Source organism: Meles meles, chromosome 2 (genome assembly GCF_922984935.1).
Source record: "Meles meles chromosome 2, mMelMel3.1 paternal haplotype, whole genome shotgun sequence".
NCBI classification, from domain to species: Eukaryota; Metazoa; Chordata; class Mammalia; order Carnivora; family Mustelidae; genus Meles; species Meles meles.
The window spans coordinates 26,769,488-26,783,385 of record NC_060067.1 but is presented as its reverse complement, the minus strand read 5'-3'; the positions used below and the strand labels follow the sequence as shown (position 1 = coordinate 26,783,385).

Below are 13,898 nucleotides of genomic sequence, written 5' to 3'. Positions count from 1 at the left end.
TGATGGAAGCTCCTGCACTTGGGTCCCCAAGGCACCCACGTAGATACAGAGAAGATGTGGGTCCACAGGAATGGATACAGAAGTCAGGCTCGTTTTAGTCCCCCATTATCTCAGGAATGAATCAACAGGTTGGTGAATTCTCCAGAAGAGCTACTTTTATCTTATGCTACAATCAATAAGCAAAGTTTCTGATGTTCAGTATTCAGCATTCAATGAACAATCATGACACCCAGCAATCCTGACTCTATTTGAAGATCTAGGTGGGTCTTTTTTTAAAAATTTATTTTTAGAGAGGTGGGGGAGGGGCAGAGCAGGAAGGAGAATCTTGAGCAGACTCCGTGCTCTGCACAGAGTCGGATGCAGGGCTCGATCTCCCTGAGTGGAAACCAAGAATCAACCACTTAACCAACCGCACCACCCAGGCCTCCAGAACTGCTGGGAATAAAATAATAAAAAAGCCTGAGTCCTGAGCTTGGAGGGGAGCAAGCAGAAAAGATCCAAAAGCAGGCATTTGACTCTTGGGAGGCAGCAGAGGCCCCTCTCTCGCCCTCGTGACTTGCCATCCCCCACCACCACTGCTGGCTCCCGTGCTCCTTCCTGAGTCAAAACGGCAGATTCCTCCCTGGCTGAGGCGAGGGCTAGCATAAAGGTGAGCGGGAGCCCCTCAGGATGCGTAAGTCTTGTTGGCAGGACTGAGGAACTTAGAGAGAAAAGGCTGTAGACTCCATTGATGCCAGCACTTCTAGAATAGTGAAAACCAAGCTGGAAGAATCCCTCGGATGGTGTGCTGGGCCTTGCTGGACGTGGGGGAGAAGAAGAAGAGAGGGCCCCAACCACCTCTGCACTGACCAGTCCACACTGAGACGTGGCTCTACGTTCCAGCTGAGCACAAGAGGGAGCGACAGAGAGGGGCTGAGGACAGCCACCATCCCCTTCACTCTCAGATACACGTCATGGGACTTAAAAGCCTGGTTTTGGAGAAGAGCAGACCCAGGCGAGAACACGCGGCTGAGGGACAGGCCTGATTTGCCTGTAAGTTCCTTGGGGCCCAGGAGCTGGAACCAGCACTAAAGAGTGAGCAACCAGATTTGGACTCATTTAGGGGACAGAGTCCTAACAGTAAGGCCCTCCAAGACCCAGGTAGGCTGCAGGGGCAGGGGGCGAGCCCCCATCACTGGGGGTGTTCCCATGTAGACGGGCTAGTCAAGACAGAATAGGAGTGTTTGCACACACATGCCTGCTGCTCACATCGACGGTCACATCCGAGTCAGCTTCTCGGTTGAGGGGTTGCTGGGTGTGCAGACTCAGTAGAACCTCTGCCTTTCAGTCAGGTCCCCTGGGTTCTCCACAGATGTCAAAGTTGGAGCCGGCAATGGCACCAGGAAGCCCGCCATTTTGTGGACAGCTAGAGCACCAAGGCCGCCATTTCCACTACACGTCGTAAAGGCAGGCAGCTGCTCCGTGCCAAGTTTGGGCCCAGGGAGCTGCGGACCAACGGCAGCGTGAGTGAGCTGAGGTCTGATGAAGGGAGCCCCGCCTCCGCAGGCATCACTCCAGCGAACATCCGGGTCATCCTTGGAGATGAAGGGCACTATGGTCAGTAACGCCTCCCCGGTTCTTCCCTGCTGCCTCTGGGTCCTGCCGGGGTGGGGGGCTCCTCCGGGGAACTTCTTGCACCACAGACACACGGCAATCACGGCGGCTCCTTCAGCCCTGAATTCTCTGAGCAGCTCCCTCTGCGGATGACCGAGGCCAGGGCCGGCTTGTAGCAAAGCCTCTGCAGACCCCAGGTCTGGGTTGTCAAACTCGGCTTTGAGAACGGCTGCCTTTTATCCTTCTAGAGCGGGGATAACGTGTCTGCAGCACTGTTCTGGAGCGCTGAGAATTTGGTTCCCCTCGTTAGGGGTTGGGAGAAGTGTGTTTTCTGATTAAAAAAAAATGTCTCGCTCAAAAAGGCAACTGCTCGCTAAACAGATCCTTGACATAGCCGAAAGGGTGTTAGATGAGGCAGAATTGACCACTTGGTCAGAAATTTCACCAGCTGTGGTCAAGGCAGGTGGGGGTAAGAGCAGAAACGGTCACAGCCGATGACTGGTCATTCCCCCCGTTCAAGGACTTGTTGCAGCTGCCGAGATGCTCAGGTCCATCCTCGCTAGGTGTCTGGAGACCACAGGACCCGGGCCTTCTCTGCCTCACCGGGCAGTTTGGCCTTCTCTGTAGCCAATCAGGCCCGCAGACCAGGCTTCCGGAGCTCCTGCCATGTGCTCAGGCTTGGGGAGCCCCAGCCTTTGCCCTCAAGGAATCCACGTCTGCTCGAGGAGGCCGGGCAGTGAACAGGAAGCAGGTGGGTGCGCAGTCCAGGGTGGCACGGCCAAGGGTGGAGTTTGGATTCTGGCAGTGATGCGGCCGAAGTGCAGACAGAGGCCCGCTGGGGTGGCCGAGCGGATGTGCAAAGTCGTGGGTACAGGTGGGAGCCACAGCACCAGTGTCCCCAGCACCGCACCTGGGCCGGACTCCCCTCTGCTTGCCATGCAGCTCTGGGGGACCGTCCCCTGCGTGAGCCTGTGTTCCCCCCCAACGCACAGCACCTGCATCCTTTTGCTTTCTCCATACTACGGAAAGCCTCCCGGCTGCTCGCAGAAGCTGATGATAAGCTCCCAGAGGCAAGTCTCAAATGGTGGGTGGGAGGTGAGAGTTGGACTCCCTGTCTCACAGCGGGACAATTCGGAGGCATGTCTTCCAGACTCCTTGGGCCCCCAGAGGACAGAGCCTTGGCTGCCTACAATAAGGCACTCTGTTCTGGCTTTTCTCTCTCTATGGTCTGTCTTCTCGGTTCCCTCACTTCTGCTTCTTGGGATCATCTCCCACTGTCAACAGCCTGCTCTCATGTCCTTGTCACATGGCCTGGTTGGGGGGAGCCCAGGCAGGCAAGGACTTAAAGTCTTACTGAGTTACAGGCTCTGTGCCCCCAGCCAGATTAGAACTTCCAGAGGCGGGGGCTCTCCTTCTTCCGGAGTCCCTCCCCGGGGCTCCTGTTGCCCCAGGCCAGCAGCTAAAACCCTCCAACAGAGCAGGGAGCTGACCGCCCAGAAACGGCTGATGTGAAGGGCAGCCACCATTTATGGAGAGCTATGGGACAGGCACGGTGCTAAGTACCTTCTCTCCCCTTATCTGATCTAAGACTCACAGCCCCCCTAGCCCTGTTCCCTCCATGAGAACATGGAAGGCTTTGCTCTCCTAGATCAGCGGGCCAGTGAGTGACAGAGGCAGGATTCAAAGACAGACCTACATCATCAAGAGGTCTGTGTTCTTGACCACCAGGCCACTTCCAAGGAGAATGAGCAGGTGCGGCCAGGAGGCGAGAGAGGAGAGAGAGACTACATCTGTCATTGCATTGATGACGCGCCTTGAGTAACAACTCTTGAGTAACTAAAAGCTGACCGGATGCAAGAGAATAAATGCCCTCCAGGAATCAGGACTGGGGACAAGAGCAGCTTAGCCCTTGAATCCCAGAGGCAGGCGCGGACTGTAAGGGACAGCTCTCCTCCCTCTGTCCCCAGCAGGAGGACAGCTGGCCCAGGGGCAGCTGGTGGGGGAATGTGACAGGGCAGGAGTGGGTGGGAGAAGACAGGCGGGATGGAGACTGGGGAGAGGCGCTGGGAAGCCGAACGAAGGGCTCTCGGCCACCTTCCCGCTTGTGCCTCAGGACCCTCCTTCACCGTTCGCAGAGGCCTCCATACCTGGGTTCCTGGCTTCAGGGACGGCACGAGGTCTTTGATCATCTTGGCTTCTGAGACTGTGACCCCGCCCACGACAAAGAGGATCAGGAGAGGGTGGTCGCTGGGATGAGGCCGGCTCACCTGCAAAACAGACCCCCATGGGCTCGAGTGGCTGGTGTTGGGGCAGAGTGCCGCACAGCTGGGCGCCTTCTCCCTTGTCCCTCCATGGGGACCCCAGGGCTGTCACCACCTAGTGCAGGTGACAGACACACCCTTAGAGAGATGGTGATTTCATTAAGGATCGGATGTGTTGCTGGGTTTCAAACCCACTGACCAGGGAAACCCATACCACATCACCTTATTGTACCCTTTCGAATATTTTATTGAAGGAAAAGTTAAGGTATTGGGTTATTAAATAGGAAGAGAAGGCCGAGGGGCAACTTATTAACTCCCTCCTTTGTAGCCTTCAGGTCTGAGCATCAACATGCCCCTTACTCATTACTCATTACAGAGCTCTGTTTATTTCCTTCAAAGCTTGCCACAACCTGTGGTTATCGGATTTGCTCCTTTGGTTTGTTTCCTTATCGGCCGTCTCCTCTTCTAGAACTGGGGATCTGCTCACTGCTGAATTCTCAGCTTACCTCGTGCCATTTCTGGCAGCTAGCAGGTGCTCAGTAAACATCTGTGGAATGGATACATGGTCAGAGCCCTGGGGAGCTGGCGCTGGAGAAGTAAAAAGACCCGTGAGCCAACCACCCGCCCTGGGAGCTGCTCGTCTAGCACAGACCTCACGCTCTTACCTTCTGCAAGCCAACCTTAGCTGAGCGCCTACCCTTTGAGGATGGCTCATTGGATGTCATGGAGAATTATCTGATGCCTCATGACTTCCCCAATAAGACCAAGTCTTACATACCACAAGGAGAATGACCCACAGGGCCCCTTAGGAAATGCAAAATGACCCACACATAGTGACTAATGATGGGCACAAGAGGGTTTCTGAAGACAGAGCCCCATCTGGAAGTCAGAGCAGGTTCTGAGAGAAGTGGGCACGAGAAGTGTGACCCAAGTTCTAGAGGCAAATGGTTACCCACTGGGTGGAACAGGCAGGGGGTGGGGGAGTGGGGGGCGGGGCCAGGACAGAGCCTACATCTCGTCACTGCAGGAAGCATGCTGCCAGCTCCCTTCATGACCACCACAGCCCAGGCTTTTTTTTTTTTCCCTTTAAGATTTTATTTATTTATTTATTAGACAGAGATCACAAGTAGGCAGAGCAGCAGGCAGAGAGAGAGGGGGAAGCAGGCTCCCCACTGAGCAGAGAGCCCGATGCGGGGCTCGATCCCAGGACCCTGAGATCATGACCTGAGCCGAAGGCAGAGGCTTTAACCCACTGAGCCACCCAGGCACCCCTCAGTCCAGGCTTTGACTCTGTGAAGGGAGGGTCCACAAAGGCAGGGAACGTACTCCCTCATTCACACTAACTCCCAAACCGCCTTCCCATGCAGGTAGTCCCCGAGCAGGAGCGGGGTGGGCAGCAGACCCACAGGAAGCCCTTGCTCCAACTCCTTTTCCAGCTGGGTTCTTCCGGCTTCCTTGCCTGAATATACCCACTTCTCAACATCTTATTTTAAAAGCGCTTAAAAAGGGAATACATTCAGTGTTTCCAGTTATGTAAGTTACTCTTTGGCTTCTGGAGAAGAAACTCAAAATGGAAAAAAGGAAGGAAGGGAGAGAAGGAAAGAGACAGGAAGGGACGGAGAGGGAGAAAGAGAGAGAGAGAGGTGTCTAACCTCTTCCAAAACAAGTGGTGGTGAATTCCAGAAACTCTAATCTGCAGGAGAAGACTGACTCTTCACCCCCGCCACCCAGCTTCTTGCCCTGTAGCTCTCCTTCCCCCAGATTGCATTTGTTGGCCGCTGTCTTCTAAGTCATGTAATACATACCGAGGACCATTCTGCTTGTGTCCCACTATTTCCCTGAAGTCCCTACGGCCATCATATGTAGGAGTCAAGGAACAATACTTTGTCTTCACTGAACAGGTCATTTCTGTGACAACTGTCACAGTTGATGACACCCTGCTTGGCTACTCTAACAGCACTCCCTGTTGGTGGTTCCTTCTACATTTTCTGATCCTTTCTTCTCAAAATTTTCTGCAGGTTCCTTTCCTTGGTCTGCCCCTTTGAATGTCCATGTTACTTCTGGCTCTGTCTTTGGCCCCTGGCTCTTCTCACTCAGTACATCATCCCCGAAGGAGCTCACCTACTCATTTGCCTTCAACAAGCTTTTACATCCTTCCCAAATCTATGTCCTCAGCTTGAACACCTCCACTGAGTTCCTGTGGACATGCCCACCTGGGTGTCCCCCAGGACCCCCAAACTCAACAGGTTCCAAACCTGATTTCTGACCTTGCCAAGTCTCTTCCTCATGTTGACTTTCTTTCTTTCTTTTTTTAAGATTTTATTTATTTATTTGACAGACAGAGATCACAAGTAGGCAGAGAGGCAGGCAGGGGCAGGGGGAAGCAGGCTCCCTACTGAGCAGAAAGCCCGATGTGGGGCTCGATCCCAGGACCCTGAGATCATGATCTAAGCCGAAGGCAGAGGCTTAACCCACTGGGCCACCCAGGCGCCCCTCGTGTTGACTTCCTAACAGCATGGCCATCGGCCGTGCCCCTGAGCCAGACAACCGACTGTTACCAGGGACTTTGCTCTCTTTCATTTCCCAGATCAAGCCTCTTCATCGTACCCCCTCAAATTTGTGGATCTCTCCTGGACTTCCATTGTCCCTATTCCGGTCAGGCTATCGTTCTCTCTTCCCTAGATTACTGCCACAGCCTTCTGGGTCATCTCCTTGTGCCATTCTGGCTGCCCCCCACCTTCCCCCCACCCCGTCTGTTCTCCTCCCTCCTGCCTGAGGAGGCTTTCTAAAATGCAAACATTTATTGCTGACCCTAGAGAGCAGTCTACTAAACATTTTTGTGCATTATCTTAGTCAATCCTCAAAATAGCTTTTGGGGGAAAATACAATCGCGGCTGCATTTTTTAGGTGGGGGGTTTTAAGTTTACACCCAGTAACTCAGCTGTGACACGAGGGACCGCGCTCCGGAGGCCACGCTCTGAAACGCCCCTTGGCTCCATCGCGCGCTTGCTCTCTCCACGAGTTTTTGAGGCTGAAGCTCGAGCTCCCTCATTCAGCACGTAGGGTCCTTTCAGTGTGGCTTTGCTTCCTGTCTCTATTTCCATCTTCCATGCACGCAGTTTGCTGGAACCCTTCACGAGAATTTGAGCCACACCTGACTGCACAGTATTTGGGTTTTTTTTTTTTTTTTTTTTTGGACATTTGGGTAAACACAGGATGCTTGATAGAAGATTTGCACCGAAAATTGCATTTATCACAGCATTTGGTTTGATTTGCTTCCACAAAATAAACGAAGCCATCAAGACACGGAAAGCTGGTACCCTAGAGTCCCTCTCATGCTCCACTCTCCTGTCACAACCTCACCAAGAGTAACTACCACCTTGACTTCTGATACTCGACATCATACTTTGCTTTTTCCACTTGTCTCTAGGCCCTGGAAACTCTCCATGCCAGTAGGAAAGATCTGGGGCCTCCAGGCATTGGCTGGGACCACACCGGTATGCTTTGGTCTCTGTCTGTGCCCCCATGGTTACTCGGTATTTAAAGACCCCCCCTGCTTCTCTTCTGTACCTCCTTCCCTCTTACTCTCTTTGAAAAGCATCCTCTCCTCTGAGAAGTTGTCTCTCCCCGTCTCTCGACTCCTGCCCCGTGACCTGAATCCGACCACATCCCTAGTGGCCTTGTCAAGTTGGACCGCTGCTTGTCTCCTCTCCTAGACCACAAGCTCCTGGAGGGGAAGGATGATCATATTTATCTTGGGATTTTGGGATTTCGGGCTTGGAGCACAAACCGTGCTCATGGTAAACTTCCCACAAATGTCGCACGAATAAAATAAATGCATGGACGAATGCCGAAGACCAGCAGGCTCACTGGAGGTACCCTTCTTCTCTTAGAGATCTTTAAGAAACTCTTTCTTCGCTTCAAGTGTGATGTTTCCTGGCTGGGAAGCTAACCTGAGGTTTCTTCCAGCCCTGCAAATAGCTGTTTCTCACTTGATCCTGGAAAGAAATACAACTGGCTCCAGAACGTCAAGTGGGACAGTATGTTCCAAAGACATATGCTTTCCAGACAGTCTGGGCTCTGAAGTCCGCTGCTAGAATCTTGGAAGGATGGATCGAAAGATGAAAGGGAGACAAAGAACAGTAACAACAAAGAACAATGCCCTGGGGCCAACGAGTTGAGCGAACTCTGGGTTTGGTACACATAAAAGGGTCCCATTAATGTTTTGGTTTCTGTTTAGATTTACTTTTCGATACCAGACTTTCCTTCTAGAACATGCCCAGTGGGCAGGCTATTGGGAGGCAGAGTCTTTGGAAGTCTTTTCCATCAGAATAACACATTCCTTATAATCAGGCCCACACTGCAGCGTCCCGGGTGTCTGTGAGTCCCAGGATAAGGGACAAGGAGGAGGACAGATGTAAGCTGCTGCAAATGTGCAGATTAATAAAGCGAGTGAGACTCCCTGTTCTTTCACTTTCTGAGCCTTTGCTGGCTGAGATTTCGGATGTGGGTTCTGGTCAGAGAAGACAGTTTCCCTCCACCATCCATGCACCTGAGCCTATGCAGGTCCAGGCTTCGGGCACCTTCTCTGCAGCTGTGGAGCCTGAGAGCTCTTTGCTGTCCCAATTGGTTTTGGTGAGCGGGGGTTTCCTCCGCTTCCCTCCAGGAGTCCTGGGAATCCTGCTGCTGATTCTCCTCCACTCGGCTTCTCTGCACGTGTGACTCCTTGGCCCCCAGCCCCAGCAAGGGTCAGGCCCCCATCCTCCAACAATGGCGGAGCCTTGGAGAAGGGAGAGAGTGCGACAGGCACTTTGGCCTTAAAGGGCACTCGGCCCTGAGGAGAGGGGTGCCGACTCTGAAGATGGGTTTGGCAATGGCTTTTCTCCCGAGTGTGATCACCACCACTGCCCAACACTGTGGGCTGAGCACGGTGCTGCTTACTCAGTTATCCATCCACTCAACAAACACTTAGTGAGCAACTACGGGGCCCCACGCAGTTCCAGGTCTCAGGGATGTCAGGGATGTGGCCACGAGCAGACCAGACCAGCTGCTGGTGCAGAATTTCTATTTCTACACAAACAGAAGATGACGAAGTACGCCAGCACTCTGGTGAGGAAGGAAGGTGGGAAGGGCTCTGGAGGAAAAGAAAGCAGGGGGTGGGGCGAGCGGGACACGATGTGACACGGAGAATCTGAGAAGTGGGTAGAAACTCTGTTTTATAGCTCAACACGGGGAGGCTTGAAGGGCTGAGTAAGTCATTCCCAGTCTCAGTGAGCTGGACAGTGGAGACTGAAATCCAAGTTTCTCTCACTGCAGAACGAAGCACCTTCCACAACCCCCATTTATAAACAGATCTTCAAACCTAAAGCGTTCTTGATAGCTTTCATCTCTCAAGGCCAAGCTTCTCATTTTTTTTAGCAGCCTCGGCCAATTAGCAGGTTCCTGCTGGAAACTTCCTCACTGGAGCACGTCGCAGGTCGTCTCCACACGGGCAGCAACACTCCGTTGTTCAGCTTGACCTCCCTGCCACAGCTGCGGCAGTGGGTGGCTTCCTCTTTCTGGAAACTTCCCCCACTCCCTCAGTTTCTCTCCTGCGCCCCTGGAATCTCCCTTAGAGGGTTTGGCTCGCTTGACCTGCTCCATGACAGGCTGTGTCCCCGAATGCTCGGGCCTCTGCCCCTGCTCTCCTCCCAGACGCCCTTCCTGGTGACCTGGCCCCTGCCCACGGTCTGTGGCTCACCCGCCTCCACTGCCCCAGATTGCTCCTGTTGGCCCAGGGCCTGTGGAACTGCAAAGCTAAACCCTCAAACGCGAGTCCTCTTGCTCTCCATTCCACTTCTCAGTCAGAGAGAATGTTAACATCGTTCCTGCAGTCACCCTACACTGGGCCAATGACCCCAGACGGTGTCTTCTCATCTCCTGAATCCGAGCAACACCCTGCCCTGGGGAATCCGCCAGCATGACACCCCTGCCCTCACACCCCCTGCCCTGCTTGAGCTCGGGATCTCCTCATCGGCCTGCCATCCCTCTGCAGCCGGATGCGGGTCTAGCCACGTGTCCCCCCAATACTCGCTACTCCTGGGATCACCTTTGTAACCTATAAACTTATTATAGATTCCTAACAACCATTCAATGGCGCCTCAGTGTTCTGGTCAAAATTCACACCTCTAGCCTGTCCTGATCTGGTTTCTGCTTCCCTCTTTGTCCTCATATTCTTCCACTCCCTACATTTGCCCTCAGCTCCGGCCACTGGGAACTGCAGCATGGGTCACTTTGTTTCTAACTCCCACGGTGCTGATGGTACTCCATTCCTCTGGAAGTTTCTCTCTGACTCCCGGTCTGACTCCCCTCGCATCCCGTCTGGCACACCACTTCTCTCTCCTCCCCGTGGTCCTTCGTTTTCCTATCCATCGTCTGAGCCAGCTGCAGGCCATACAAAGTGAGCCGGGCCAGGGCAGGTGGGCTATCTAGTTCGTCCCCATGACTTCCCTGCCCACGACAGGCGTGAGCACGCAGAAGAGGCTCGGTAATCGCTCACAGGCAGACGAAGTTCGTCAACTGCCCAAACCCATTTTTGCTTTGGTTTAATGATTCCAACTGTGAGAACCCATTTCACTAGAAATGATGGGTCATATTTAGCTGGTGGTAGACACAAATCAACTTTACCTCATAGGAGGAAGCATAGTTAAGAAGAAGGAAATGAAAACCATGAGGATAAATAGTGTTGCAAACAGGAATTCCAGGAAGTGCGCTGAGTTAATCAAGAGACACTAAATGCCGAACTGTTCACTTCTCGTCAGAAATGCCATTAAGTGTAACACATACACCAATAGTCCATCTCTCTCTCTCTCTCTCTCTTTTTTTTTTTTTTTTGACAGAGATCACAAGTAGGCAGAGAGGGAGGGAAGCAGGCTCCCTGCTGAGCAGAGAGCCCGATGTGGGGCTTGATCCCAGGACTCTGGGATCATGACCTGAGCTGAAAGCAGAGGCTTTAACCCACTGAGCCACCCAGGCACCCCCACCTTTCTGTCTTGTTTGCTTATGAAAACAAGGACGAGCTGGACAAGATGATCCACAGGAACGTCCAGCTCTTACAGTCCAAGAACCTGATGGCCAATGTTACCTGAGGCTCATCATTTTTGCCCTTCATCTCCCTGGCAGCCTTCACCCCCTCCTGTAGGCACTTCCGTCCCATACATGAACAGTCTCCTTTACCCCCATGGTTGTGAGGTGCGCTCCTGGAAGCTATATGGTTGCAATGTGATCCCCTTCAGCCATAGCTGACTGGTTTGGGAAAGGGCTGTGGACCTCAGTTGGGCCAATTCCAGATCCTTCCCTGGGAATCAAGACATTTGACCTAAGACAGATGGGGCTCAGTCAAAGCTCGACTCTTTTTTTTTTTTTTAAAGATTTTATTTATTTATTTGGGAGAGAAAGAGAGAGACAGAGACAGAGAGAGTGCATACATGAGCGGGGTGGGGCGGGGGGAGAAGCAGACTCTCCACTGAGCAGGGAGCCCAACGTGGGGCTCGATCCCTGGACCACAAGATCACGGCCTGAGCCAAAGGCAGGCACTTAACCAACTGAGTCTCCCAGGCGCCCCAAAGCTGAGCTCTTAAGAAAAACCAAGGGCTGTGGCATCGCGACCTAGCCATTCACTCAACAAATACTTAGCGAGCACCTGTGCTATGCCGGCTGTGGTGCTTTCCATATTCTGCAGGTCAGAGAGAGTCCCAGAGAACTGTCTGGGTTCCTGATGGCTTTTCCAGGTCTCAGTCCCCATCCTCCCTGAGGCCCATCACACGGCTGCCCTGAGCTTCCTGAGACCCTCCTCAGTCTTCGCCACAAATGATTCACAAGAAATGATGAAGTCATGCATTTTGTTGGTATCTTCATTGCAACTGAAAGAGTTTCAATTCTGATCTCTTCTCACTACCAGCTTCTCAGGGCCTGCTGAGCAGCTTTTCCATCTGCCCTTGTGGACCCAAGGCGACGGAGCTCTTATCTCAATTCAGAAAAGGGCCCAGAGGCGAGCACTGGGTCTTCTTTGAGTCTTTTTCCTAAATCTTTTAATATTTTCCAATTAAGCATGGCCACATAGGAAATGGAACAACAACAACAAAAACCTTCTTAAAAAACATTGATAAAAGGAGGTAAAAGGGCCTCATGCAATTTCATTAGATAAAACCTACCCTCCTCATGCCAGTTCTAGCAGAGAAAACATCTTGGCAAATCATGTCCTTTAGTCAAAACAAGTTAGGGGCCAAACACATGGAGTAGATATAAAGTCTATTATTTTCAGGAGACTGAAATCCAAACCACAAATTCCAGAAATGCATTTTTAAAAGTGCTGCCTATTAGACATGGTAGTTTTAAATTAAATTAACGTTGAAGTGAGAGGGGTAAGGTATGTTTCGATTTATTTATTAGATCGCTATCAAGCTTTCCTGTAAGGAGATCAAGGTGCTCTGTGCACAAGCATCTTGGAGAAATGCTTGGTTGTTTGAAGAATGTCAGGCTCTGCCAAAGCTGTCTCTCCCCAGTTTGAGAGTCCCGCCGCCTCCCTCCAGGGCATTGCCCTTTGAAGCCCACAGCTTTATGTGGCTAACCACAAGTCTATCCTCTGTTTGACGAGTGTACGTAGCTGACGCGGAACACTGTCTCAGAACCATCCAAAGAATGGTCTTGTGGGCACACTTGCTCTTCTCCCCAGCTTGTCTGCTTTACCTTCCAGGGCCTGACACAGTGAACCCAGCAGAGGAAAGTCCTGTAGTGTTTTATCAGGCAGGAAGGTTTTGGTTGGTTGGTTCGTTGTTGATTGGTTTTGAGATTATATTACTAAAAAAAATTATGGCAAACAGGCAGGTGTCTCATTATCAAAACCTTTCTGGGAGCACTTATTTTGAAACCAATGTCAAGAGCACCAGAGAATTTTCTATCCTCTAGCCTGGAGGGAAAACTCTCAGAATCTGCCACATGCTATCCTGTCAGGCTAGACAGCCAAGGGCATATTTGGGCCGAGTGCAGACTGTGTTTTCCAAAAGTGGCCATGACAATAATTTCTGCTTCTCATGTTCCTGCTCCCTTTCCAAGAGGAAGAGAGTGTATCCCCTCTCCTTGAACCCAGCTGTGTACGTGTAACTTCCTCGACTGTGGATGGGTCACCACATGACTTCTGAGGTTTCTATCTGGCTCTCTGTTAGGATGCTTGCCCTTGAACACAACTGCCATGTTGTGAAGGAAGCTCAGAGTGACGGAGAGGAACCTCGTCCCTTTGCTCACGGGCCAGGCTGGGCTACTAGCTGATGGGCAGCATCAACCTGCTGACACGCATGGGCGCCATCTTGAAGGTGAATTGCTCTCTGTTGAGCTCTGCCCGGAGTCTAGATTCATGAACGAAATCAGTGATCAACAGTACGTTAAGTCAGTGTTTTGGGATGGCTTCTTATGCAGCAAGAGATAACCAGAACAGAGCAGGGAACTTCTCTGGACAGCCTTTATAGAGGAAAGCACATGAAAGCAATGCGGGAAGGAGATGGTAACAAGTTGCGGTAGGACGCAGACAAGGTTCAGATTTCAGTCAGGGCAAACAGCAGTGGCCTTGACTTCTCCGGCACAGAGCTTTGGTTCTGAGGCAGAGACTCTTTTTTTTTTTTTTTTTAAAGATTTTATTTATTTATTTGACACAGAGAGATCATAAGTAGGCAGAGAGGCAGACAGAGAGAGTGAGAGGGAAGCAGGCTCCCTGCTGAGCAGAGAGCCCGATGTGGGACTCGATCCCAGGACTCTGAGATCATGACCTGAGCTGAAAGCAGCAGCTTAAACCACTGAGCCACCCAGGCGCCCCTGAGGCAGAGACTCTTAAACACACGTCTTGCAAGCTCTTCTCTCCACAGGCCTTAGAGCAGAGTAGAACACACTCTCTCCTGATGGCTTCCCTCCACCTCAAAGACAGAGCTCCTTGGGAAATCGCAGTTAGTCCTCAAGGCCCTACTGACTGTTCTTCTCTACATTTTATCCCATTTGTTTTGTTCAAGCCTTGAA

At 52.0% G+C, this 13,898-nt stretch overlaps 1 protein-coding gene across 1 annotated transcript in view; it reads right to left on the bottom strand.

Moving 5' to 3' along the window:
* Positions 1-13,898, bottom strand: part of SCFD2 (sec1 family domain containing 2) — a 442,153-nt gene that overhangs the window by 8,075 nt on the left and 420,180 nt on the right. Inside the window, exon 8 of the mRNA XM_045997260.1 lies at positions 3,741-3,860. Within this exon, the coding sequence (XP_045853216.1) occupies positions 3,741-3,860 (120 nt within the window). The remainder of the gene's footprint in view (positions 1-3,740; positions 3,861-13,898) is intronic.